The following is an 11,753-nucleotide window of genomic DNA, read 5'->3' as shown; positions in this document are numbered from 1 at the left end:
CGGTGTGTTCGTAGGCGGACGGCGTAGCGGGCGGCGTAGCCGACGCAGGCGACGTAGCTGACGTAAAAGTCGGGACGCCTTCGGTACGCGTTCTCTGGTCTCAGGTGGGTGTGTAGCGGCCTTAAAATCACATTACAACGTACCCCAGTCCATCTGCCTATAGCCTTTAGCAAGTAGGATAGCTGCCAGAAGTTATCGTTTGGCTCAGGGGACGCGGATCAGTGAAACTTCCTGCAGACTCGTGCGGACTCAGAGCCGTAACCGTAGCAGATCCAGAGATCCAGGCAGACTCATCATGCACGAGTCAACAGCAGACTCACTGAATCAAGGGAACTTCCTTCACTTCCTGCAGACTCGTGAGTCGTGGGGACTCAGAGCTGTAACCGTATAGCAGATCCAGAGATCCAGACCATACATCCATGATCCAGACTCGTCATGCACGAGCATAGCCGGGGGAACTGGGAAGTAATTTTACTTAGGGGGTGCGGACAAAAGTGGGGAGAGATTAACAGTAACATGAAGTTTTTCAAATGTACACCATTCGCAGCCCCGCCTCCAGCACCCCTACTTCCCGCGGCTATTGTGCACGAGTCAACAGCAGACTCAGAGATTCGCAAATCCTGACTCACTATGCAAAACATAGCCGACTCGTGCGGACTCAGAGCCGTAACCGTATAGCAGCAGATCCAGAGATGCTGACTCATATGACTCAAATGACTCGTATGATCCGGATCTCTTCAATGACTGACTCAGAAGACTCCGAGTCCGTAAAAGGACCCGGATTTGCCATCTCTATTGTGCACTATGTGGGCCATACAGTTAGCCTTAATGATGCCACTGTTGTCTGCTCTTAGCTTCTGGAAAACTGAATTGTTTCTCCCGTAATTTACACTTGCATTGTCGGCAGTGTATGCTGAAATCATGTCAGGTTGCAGGCCATTTTCTTCTAGCTTGCTTGTAATCTGGCGGTGTATGGTAGGAGCTGACTCATCACTATCCTCATAGAAGTCAAGGATCTTGCTTTTCAAACCCAACTCTGGGGTCCAATATCTCAGAGACAGTGGGAAGAGTTTTATAGTGCCATGATTTGAAGCATCTGAAGCCACCGAAAAAAATGGTGTGTGGGTTATTTTGTCACCTAGAACCACTGGTGTCTTTAACTCTGTCAAACAACTCTCCACAGAGGCAGGGGCAAGCACATCTGTTATTATGGACGCTGCTTTTGTACGACCACATGACATTTTCTTTGCTATCTCAGCTATCTCTGCTACCACAGTCATTTGACCGGTATGATTGGGAGTGTTGCACTGTATGGTAAACACTGGTTATTTCCTGTCTGAGTGGCCATCATTTTTCGGTTTGAGTAGGAATGTCTCCATAGAGTGGGATGTCTCTTTCTGAGCGACACGTTTCTTGTGAGAATCACATTCTCGGTGTCTTTTGACGTCGTATTCACCGCCATGTGAAATTGAAAAATTACTCTTGCAAAGATTGCAAAAAACTCTCTGAGAGTCGCCCTGCTCTGGCTTCACCCACGGGTAAGTGTCTTCCCAGTCTTTGTTGTATGTGCATCTTCTTTTCTTCTTAGCTGTAGTTTCAGTTTCCTCCATTTTCCATAACCTGCTGCGTCGCCTGCGTTTTTGACTTTCGTTGTTGTTGTTTGACGGGGGGGTGTGTGTGAGTGAGTTACTCTCATTGGTTAACACTTGACCAGCACCCGCCGTGTGTTACAGTTTGATTGACAGCAAACACAGCCCTGTGATGATGGCCTTCCCTGCTTTCTCAACAGCCATTGGATAAATCTGATTTTAGAAAAGCGTTTTAGCCAGTCAAAATGAAATATGCGGGACATCGTCTCAATTTGCGGGACGCACCAAAAGTCGTGAAAATGCTGTGCAGTCCCGCGCAAAGTGGGACATCTGGTCACCCTATTCCCGCATCCCTGCCTGTGCCTTCTTTCCTCAGGCCTCCTCGTGCTTTCCCGGTAGGCAAGGCAAGTTTATTTATACAGCACCTTTCAGCACACAGCAATTCAAAGTGCTTTACAAAATAAAAGACATTTAAGAATAAATACAGCAGAAACACATTATAAAATGGCATTTAAAAACTGGCATTAAAAAAGCTAAGGTAATAAAATAAACATAACAGGTATAGAATACATGAAAACAAACCATACTGCAGTGTGGATATGAACAGCTCACTTAAATGCAGTGTCAAAAAGATACGTTTTTAGTCTGGAGTTAAAAGTATTAAGAGTTGCAGCGGACCTGCAGGATTCAGGGAGTTTGTTCCAGATGGTCGGGGCATAACTCGTGAAAGAAGTCGATGTGTTGCGTACAATGGGTAATAAACAATACAAACAAACAGCAACAGGGAAACAAAACAAAACGGTTATAATTCAAAAATAAATTTGACCTAATTAATCTTTTCAACACAATATCACAAATGAGTTAAAATGATGAAATACATAAACAAACCTAAAGCACCCCTTGATCAAAGTTATTGTATCAAAGTAATTAATCAACTAATTAAAAATAAATAAGTGTTTCTCTGTGGAAACGTTGCAGGAGATCTCGTTAAGCCTCGGCGGCAGAGACTCGTTAGCGAGAGGCGATAATTACTCCCAGAATCCTCTCTGAGGACGACGTCCTGCAGGGCCAGATAATTATATTCACCCTCTGATTTAATGAGTCAGTGTTAAAGTAACAACACAACAAGTACATCTGAAAAATGTCTCAAAAAGATCCACGAGAAGTGTAAAAAACAACGTGTAAAATGGCAATGTAAGTTAATAAAATGTGAAAAGTGTCAATAAAATATGTGAAAACAACCTGTGAAACATTATAAAAACTTTACTTAAAATGTGGAAATATTCTCTGGGGAAAGTTGTCTGAAAAGTAAGTTAGAACATTTCCAAAAGATGTGAAAATTGTCAATAAAATGTCCTTTAAAAAAATGTCAAAACATCAAAAAGATAAGCGAAGAATTAGAAGAAAAAAAAGCAGGAAAACTGACAAAATTCCTCAAATGTGAAAAATGTGAAAAATGTTCTATGAACATTTGAAATAAAAACCAAGATATATTACATTACATGTCACTTGTTAGACACTTTTATCCAAAGCGACTTACATACTCAATACTGTGGGCAATCCCCACAGGAGCACTTTGGGGTGAAGTGTCTCAGGGACACAACGACATGCTGACTGTAGTGGGGTTTGAACCTGTGCTCCCCTGATCCCAACACCTACACACTAGTCCACTGCGCCACAGCCTCCCTATGTATATAGATATATATGGGAAAACTGTATGTTTCAAATGTCCAAATAAGTTTCAAAAATGTAGAAGTCTAAATAATGGACGATTTTCGAAAAAAATATGTAAGAGCGTAAAAATCCCTGAATATAATGTAAGAAATGTCCTAAAACATTTCCTTTAATTGTGTGAATTGTTGGTTTAATTTCTTAATGGTTTGGTCTCTGAAAGGTGAGAAAATAGTAAAAAGAAAATGATGCAAAAATGTTGTGAAAAATGTCCTAGAAATATGTGAAAGAAGGCTTATGGATTACTTTAAAAAAAAAAGTGTCAAAAATCTCAAAAGATAATTTTTATATTTTTTATTAAATTGAAGAAGAAATGAATAAATATCACCAAAAAAGTTGTAAAAATAGTCCAGAAAAAAAATCCCTGCTAATGATGTCAGAAATGTCCTAAAACGTTTTATTAAAATGTGAAATCTGTCCATAAACAATGTATTGTATTACTGCCCACTCAGCTGTTTAAATCATTTATATGACAATTTAAAGACGAATCAAAGTTGTTTTTGTATAAAGTTTTAATGATGAATGAGCTGGTTAATTAGAGAATCTCCTCTAATTGGCTCTGGGACGTTTTAATTGGTTCAGAGAGCAGCTGCATGTGATGGACGGTTGGACTTTGTTAATAAAACGCAGCGGGACGGCAGCGAGTTCTTCCAGACGAGCAGCCGGCGGCAGGTAGGAGCGCTTCATTTGAATTCATTCATGTTTAATAATGACTGTCGGGAACCGAGGGGTCGTTTGATAATGAGAATAAATCAGTTAATTATCTGACAGGATGGCAAACTGTGATTGGTGTTGTTAAATTTAAATGAATACATTAAGATTACTTTACAGTCATCATGTTATTAAATGCCTTTTTATTTGTTGATAAGGACCCACCGTGACACAGGTGTCACATGACTTTTAAATGTTCTGGAAAGTTCTAGCTGGTCTATTTAGTTTAAATTATGTTCCCCTTAATTTTCCCAAAAGTAGAAATGTGTCCGGGTTAAAATGGGTTAAAATAAAAAAAATGCATTTAAATGTTTTTTTACTTCAATAAACGGTACGTTTCCTTCAAATGTAATTTTATCGGCTGATTTGTATTAAATTAAACTTGATGCATTTACATGTTATTAATATCTGATTTAAATTACATTTAATGCTTTTAAATGTTCTTGAATAACTGATGTGTTACCCCTTTATGCTCTTATTTGTATTTGATTTAGCTACTGATTTTATTGTTAATGTTATCCAGGGTGAGTTTCCTTAAAATGTGCGAAAAGTGTAAAAGAAAAAGTGAATAATTAATTAATAATAATAAATGCTTTTAATCTGTTATTAAAGTGTGTTGATTTAATTATGTTTTTATGAATTATTACTCTGTAAAGTGTCTTTGAGAAAAAAATCATTATTAATAATAATAATAACAATAATAATAATAATAATATGTGAAAACTGCAAATGTAGAAACTGATTTTGATATTATTGCTGTTGTTCAGAGGGTGATTTAGAGTTGATTGTATTTCACATCATTAATCCAGATCTGTAAAGTAACTCAATGGATTAAATATATGTGACAGCCAGGCCCGGACTGGCCATCGGGAGGACCGGGCGTTTCCCGATGGCCAGGCCCGTTAAGTGGCCTGCTGGCCTGAGGATTTTTTAGTTTTTTGTATGTATTGTGAACGCAACGCTGCACAAATGTGGCTCTGCCTCACAGAGGGTGACTGGCTGTCTACAAGATGTGCCCTGCCCACTGTCATACAGATCATACATCAAAGCCCTCGATGGGTCTCTGTGTGTCATTCAAGCTCGGCAGGGTGTGTGTATGGGTGACGAGAGAGAGAGAGAGAGAGAGAGAGAGAGAGAGAGAGAGAGAGAGAGAGAGAGAGAGAGAGAGAGAGAGAGAGAGAGAGAGAGAGAGAGAGAGAGAGAGAGAGAGAGATTTAAGGTTTCAACAACAAGGTGGAGGAGAGTCCTCTGCTGTCAGATTGAGGCTGATAACCTCAGCTCAGTGAGGTAAAGGACTCTGTGTTTAGATATAGTTAACTTAGTCTAAGTTCTCAGTGGGTCTCAAACGGTTTGGTCACCATTTATGTAAACACATATTTCCATTTGAGGGGGGAGTGATTAGTAAAATATGCATGAATAAAAAAAACCCTAACAAGTTTCAATGTTTTTCATATTAGATATGGTATGTTATTGGTTAGGGTTGGTATGTTATTGGTTATGTTATGTATGTTCTTATGATTTAATGATTATTTAAATGTGACAGTTCTGTTTCATATGGGTGTTCCCATAGATCTAGTCTCTTCATTTTCCCCTCAAAATGCACATTTAACTCCAAAATGTAAAAACAAATCTTACCGGGGGGGCATGCCACCCGGACCCCCCTAGAGGGTTTGAGGTCCCACTTAAAATATGTTCACATGGATAGGTTCTTAAATAGATTTGCAAATAGTAAATAGTAACCCCTGTCCATATGTGTATTTGTGGGTAGTAGATGTAAACTATAGGGCTATCACTACGGGCAGCAACGCTGTAAATATTGACAAATATATCCAGCAAAATGGCACAAATAAAAACTGGTAGTGGCCTGCTGTATAATTCCCGGCCTGACATATTGTCTCGGTCCGGCCCTGAATACATGTAGTGGAGTAAAAGTACACCTTTTACCTCTGAACTGTAGTGGAGTAGAAGTAGCATAACATTGAAATACTCAAGAAAAGTACCTCTAAACTGTAAATTGTACTTAAGTTTAGTACTTGAATAAATGTACTTAGTTACTTCTGGGTTTATGCTTCTCTCGTCACGTCAGTTATTTTTTCCGTGCCATGATCTTGCTTCCTAGATTATTATTTAAATGTTGTATTTGCAGCGTTTACTAACTTTTTTCATATATTTTAAGATGTTTTAATATTTCTTGACACACATCTTTTTTCATAATGTTCGACATACTGTTGAGCTTCATGCAGACGGCAGACGGATAAGATCTATCTTTCGTTTCATGCACTGGTTTGAATGATTGATTCTTCACGATTATGACGTGTAGTAAGGATGTGTATTTTGTAATTGTGTAATTTGTATTATTTATTTATCTTTAATATTTGTGTATGCATGCTTCTTAGGTGTCTTTGTCTCTTTCTGCTGTAACAGATGTACATGTCCACCTCTGTGGGACGAATGAAGGGATTATGATTGTTGTTTTTACCTTATCAGTCATGTTTGTTGACTTGTGAAGCCCTCCGAGACAAATATTGGGATATTGGGATATATAAATACATTTTAATTTAATTCAGCGCTCCCGTCTGCGGTTCCTAAAGTGAGAACAGAACTGGGTAAAACAGCTTTTAAATATGCTGCCCCTTCTGCTTGGAATAAAGTCCAGAAGGAGCTGAAACTCTCAGATGTGATCACTTTGGGGGAATTCATCTTAAAGGGGACCTATTATGCAAAATCCACTTCTTCATGTCTCTTCTTCATCAACATGTGTCCCCTCTTCTTCATGTCTCTTCTACATCAACATGTGTCCCCTCTTCTTCATGTCTCTTCTTCATCAACACGTGTCCCCTCTTCTTCATGTCTCTTCTACATCAACATGTGTCCCCTCTTCTTCATGTCTCTTCCACATCAACATGTGTCCCCTCTTCTTCATGTCTCTTCTACATCAACATGTGTCCCCTCTTCTTCATGTCTCTTCTACATCAACATGTGTCCCCTCTTCTTCATGTCTCTTCTTCATCAACATGTGTCCCCTCTTCTTCATGTCTCTTCTACATCAACATGTGTCCCCTCTTCTTCATGTCTCTTCTACATCAACATGTGTCCCCTCTTCTTCATGTCTCTTCTACATCAACATGTGTCCCCTCTTCTTCATGTCTCTTCTACATCAACATGAGTCCCCTCTTCTTCATGTCTCTTCTACATCAACATGTGTCCCCTCTTCTTCACGTCTCTTCTACATCAACATGTGTCCCCTCTTCTTCATGTCTCTTCTTCATCAACATGTGTCCCCTCTTCTTCATGTCTCTTCTACATCAACATGTGTCCCCTCTTCTTCATGTCTCTTCTTCATCAACATGTGTCCCCTCTTCTTCATGTCTCTTCTACATCAACATGTGTCCCCTCTTCTTCATGTCTCTTCTACATCAACATGTGTCCCCTCTTCTTCATGTCTCTTCTTCATCAACATGAGTCCCCTCTTCTTCATGTCTCTTCTACATCAACATGTGTCCCCTCTTCTTCACGTCTCTTCTACATCAACATGTGTCCCCTCTTCTTCATGTCTCTTCTTCATCAACATGAGTCCCCTCTTCTTCATGTCTCTTCTACATCAACATGTGTCCCCTCTTCTTCACGTCTCTTCTACATCAACATGTGTCCCCTCTTCTTCATGTCTCTTCTACATCAACATGTGTCCCCTCTTCTTCATGTCTCTTCTTCATCAACATGTGTCCCCTCTTCTTCATGTCTCTTCTACATCAACATGTGTCCCCTCTTCTTCATGTCTCTTCTACATCAACATGTGTCCCCTCTCCTTCATGTCTCTTCTTCATCAACATGTGTCCCCTCTTCTTCATGTCTCTTCTACATCAACATGTGTCCCCTCTTCTTCATGTCTCTTCTACATCAACATGTGTCCCCTCTTCTTCATGTCTCTTCTTCATCAACATGTGTCCCCTCTTCTTCATGTCTCTTCTACATCAACATGTGTCCCCTCTTCTTCATGTCTCTTCTACATCAACATGTGTCCCCTCTCCTTCATGTCTCTTCTTCATCAACATGTGTCCCCTCTTCTTCATGTCTCTTCTATATCAACATGTGTCCCCTCTTCTTCATGTCTCTTCTACATCAACATGTGTCCCCTCTTCTTCATGTCTCTTCTACATCAACATGTGTCCCCTCTTCTTCATGTCTCTTCTCCATCAACATGTGTCCCCTCTTCTTCATGTCTCTTCTACATCAACATGTGTCCCCTCTTCTTCATGTCTCTTCTACATCAACATGTGTCCCCTCTTCTTCATGTCTCTTCTACATCAACATGTGTCCCCTCTTCTTCATGTCTCTTCTACATCAACATGTGTCCCCTCTTCTTCATGTCTCTTCTACATCAACATGTGTCCCCTCTTCTTCATGTCTCTTCTTCATCAACATGTGTCCCCTCTTCTTCATGTCTCTTCTTCATCAACATGTGTCCCCTCTGTGTAAAGAGACTCTGAAAGTCTCAGGAACAAAGATTCTCTCTCTTTTTGATCAATTTTTATAAAAACCTGTCTGAAAATGAGCTGATCAGATTTTGGCCACTTGATGATGTCATAACGATGTTTTGGCTTGTGTAACCATTAGCCAATCAGCAACCAAGGTAACCCCCCCCCCCCCCCCCCCTTATCACCTGAATCTCCTCCTAGAGCACCATTGAGTTCTTTTTAACCAAATCTCTCTCAGAGGGGCGTGGGGAGGGGCTCCTTATTTTCATCTGAAGTAACAGACAGAGAATCAGCACTTTGGAAACAGGGCTGAAACAGAGGGGATTATGGGATGCTGCAATGATCTGTCAGCCAATCAGAGACAGGCTCTGGATATATCTGAGACCTGTGATATATTGATTAAGATGAGGATAATAGGGGACCTTTAAAGAGACAGAGAACAAGAATCCATTGGTCGATGTGATTGCTCTCATATCCCATATTTGAAGTTGTTTTAAATTGTGCCAGCTTTTAATGATTAATAATAGTTTCTTTTATTTTGCATATTGACTGGCTAATGTGCCATTTCATTTGTGTTTTACAGCTGTATTTGTCTGCCTCTATTGTTTTTTGTTCATTTGTTGTAACTTTGTTCTCCAGTAGGACTCAGATGTTGCACTCTTCCTTGTACATGTGGTGTTTGTTGTTGTTTTATTGGTTTGTTTCTGGGAACTAAGTTTTGTTTTTTTTGTACGTTTTTGTGTTTTCTTATTTTCCTACAATACTGTTATGATTGGCTGAGAATAAGAAAATATGAAGGACAGACCATCTATTTATATTTTTTAAGATTAATTTCTTCTCACTGCTCCTTTTCGGGTACCGTGTGTTTATAGAGACATGTTTGGTAAATAATTGTTAAACATTAAGTTGTGCATACCATGAACAGAACAAATACAAATGAAAGGAAATGCTGCCCTCTTGGCCAGGTCGCTGAAAAATAGATTTTAATCTCAATGAGACTTTTACCTGGTTAGATAAAGGATATATATATATAATTGGATTCTGATTGTGTTTTTGAACGTGTGTTTCAGGTTGATTGGGCGCCATGTTGGAGGCGTCGCCGGGCGGGAACTCGTCCCACAGCAGCTTCCTGTTCGGAGGCTTCCCGGCGCTTCAGAACCACCAACGGCTGCTGGTTCTGGTTCTCCTGATCGGCTGCTACGTAACTTTGCTCCTTGGAAACTGTGCTTTGCTGCTGGTGATCGGCAGCTTGGCGTCTCTCCACAGCCCCATGTACCTTCTGATCGCCTCGCTGTGTGCCGTGGACATCCTGGTGGCAACAACCATCTTCCCCACCACATTACTCAGCCTTCTGTTCAACTGGGACCGGATCTCTCTGACTGGCTGCCTCACACAGATGTTCTTCACCCACTTCCTGTCGTCGCTGGAGTCCACGCTTCTTCTAGCCATGGCGCTGGATCGCTACGTGGCCATTTGCTTGCCGCTACGCTACAATAAGATCATGAACGCCTCGGTGTTCGCCAAGCTGCTTCTGTTCACGTTGTTTCGCAGCGGCTCAGTAATGGGGACTTTGGTTGGTTTGGCGGGATCTCTGTGGTTCTGCGACTCCAACACAATCCGCCACTGTTACTGCGACCACATGGCGCTGGTTAGCTTAGCGTGCGGCGACACAGAGAGAAATCGAGCGGCCGGACTCGCCGTTATCATCTGTTTCGTCGGTGTCGACACCCCAGTTATCTTCTTCTCCTACGTGAAGATCCTGAGCGTTGTCCTGCGGGCGTCGGCGTCCGGAGAGGACCGCTGGAAGGCGTTCCACACCTGCGGGACGCACCTGATGGTGATGACCTGCTTCTACCTGGTGGGCAGCGTCTCCTTCCTGTCGCCCAGCATCAACATCCCCCCCGACGCTCAAACCTTCATGGGTCTGATGTACATCCTGCTGCCGGCCACCGTCAACCCCATCATCTATGGAGTCCGCACCAAGGAGATCAGGAACGGATTCCTGAAGATCTTTAAAGTCAGAGCAAAGAAACTCAAGTCGATGAAGGTGAAGGTGTCTCCTGCTGGGAAAGGTAAAACTTGACATCAAAGTAAACTTCTGATGGACAGCCGTGTTGGTTTGACTGGATAAATGAAGATGAGTACATTTAGGGAATGAGGTCAATGAAGGTGTCTCCTGCTGTGAACGGAAAAACGTTCGGCCCCTAGTTTATTTGTTGTTGTCTGTCTGACTGCTTGTCTCACTGTTTATTTTTGTTTTTTGTCCTTGTTTTCCTGTAAAGTGACCTTGGGTTCCTTGAAAGGAGCTATATATTTAAATTATTATTATTTATATTATTGACATCAAAGTAAACTTCTGATGGACCGCTGAGTAAACTTTGGGAATGAGCTCAATGGTTTTCTGAATGTGTTTTTGGTTTTAGAAATAAGGTGGTTAACACAAGCTGAAGAGATGTTACTGTACGACACCTTCAGAAATCAAGTGGTGCTAATTTGTGGAGATTATCCTGCTGAACTAAACGTGTAATCATCAGAAACGTTGAGTATATTTTCCGCAATAATCCAAAATCACATGGAGGAATCCCATTGGACCAGAGAGATGCTGCCTTCAGGGACCAACACAGAAACACCACCTCCCTGCAGGACTCTTTAACAGCTAATGTAGGTCTGAACTTTCATGTTTGCTGTGTGCTTGCTTTTTACTTCTGGATATTAAACGTTGGGACTCGTTGAATAAGCAGCGGCATTTCTTTTTAAATTGATAAAAATGGAAATGTTCATTATTGTTAACCTTTTGATGGTCCTTCAACACAAAAAAAAATCAGTTTAAAATGGTGTGTTGGCACGAGTTTCTCAAAACAAAAACAAAAATTCTTCGGTCCTCAAAACTAATCTGCAGATCTATTACATCTATACCAATGTTTGTACAATCAAAGATATTTAAAAAAGTGTTCAGGCTTTATGGTATTCCAGACATTTTTAGACCTACAATATCAAAAACTAAATCAAAACTTTTGACGGATGTACGTGAGGAGGTAAGGAGCTACATTCTGATACCCGGTTTCCCCCAAATCAGTTCCAAATTAGTCCCAATTGCAAACCAGATCTTTCGGAAAACTGGTTCACATTAGGAACCAGAAAACTGCTGGACAAGAACCAAGAACCGAATATGTCAGAGGGTTGCGTCGGAGATTAACCCGAGCAATACCAGTTCACGGTGATGGGAATAAAGTTGTTTCCAGTAAAG

General features: G+C 40.9%; 1 protein-coding gene across 1 annotated transcript; it reads left to right on the top strand.

Moving 5' to 3' along the window:
• The first annotated feature begins 9,590 nt into the window (after positions 1-9,590).
• On the top strand, positions 9,591-10,589 carry LOC117489264 (olfactory receptor 52K2-like). Its single transcript, XM_034138470.1, has one exon. It carries the CDS (start codon positions 9,591-9,593, stop codon positions 10,587-10,589), a length of 999 nt encoding a protein of 332 aa, XP_033994361.1.
• The last annotated feature ends 1,164 nt before the right edge of the window (positions 10,590-11,753 follow it).

This window comes from Trematomus bernacchii, unplaced genomic scaffold (genome assembly GCF_902827165.1).
Source record: "Trematomus bernacchii unplaced genomic scaffold, fTreBer1.1, whole genome shotgun sequence".
Lineage (NCBI taxonomy): Eukaryota > Metazoa > Chordata > Actinopteri > Perciformes > Nototheniidae > Trematomus > Trematomus bernacchii.
The sequence above is the reverse complement of the archived record's forward strand: the minus strand, read 5'-3'. Positions and strand labels throughout refer to the sequence as shown.

Excerpts from the sequence above, each read along its gene's own strand:
- LOC117489264 (XM_034138470.1), top strand. The coding sequence starts at position 9,591 with ATGTTGGAGGCGTCGCCGGGCGGGAACTCGTCCCACAGCAGCTTCCTG.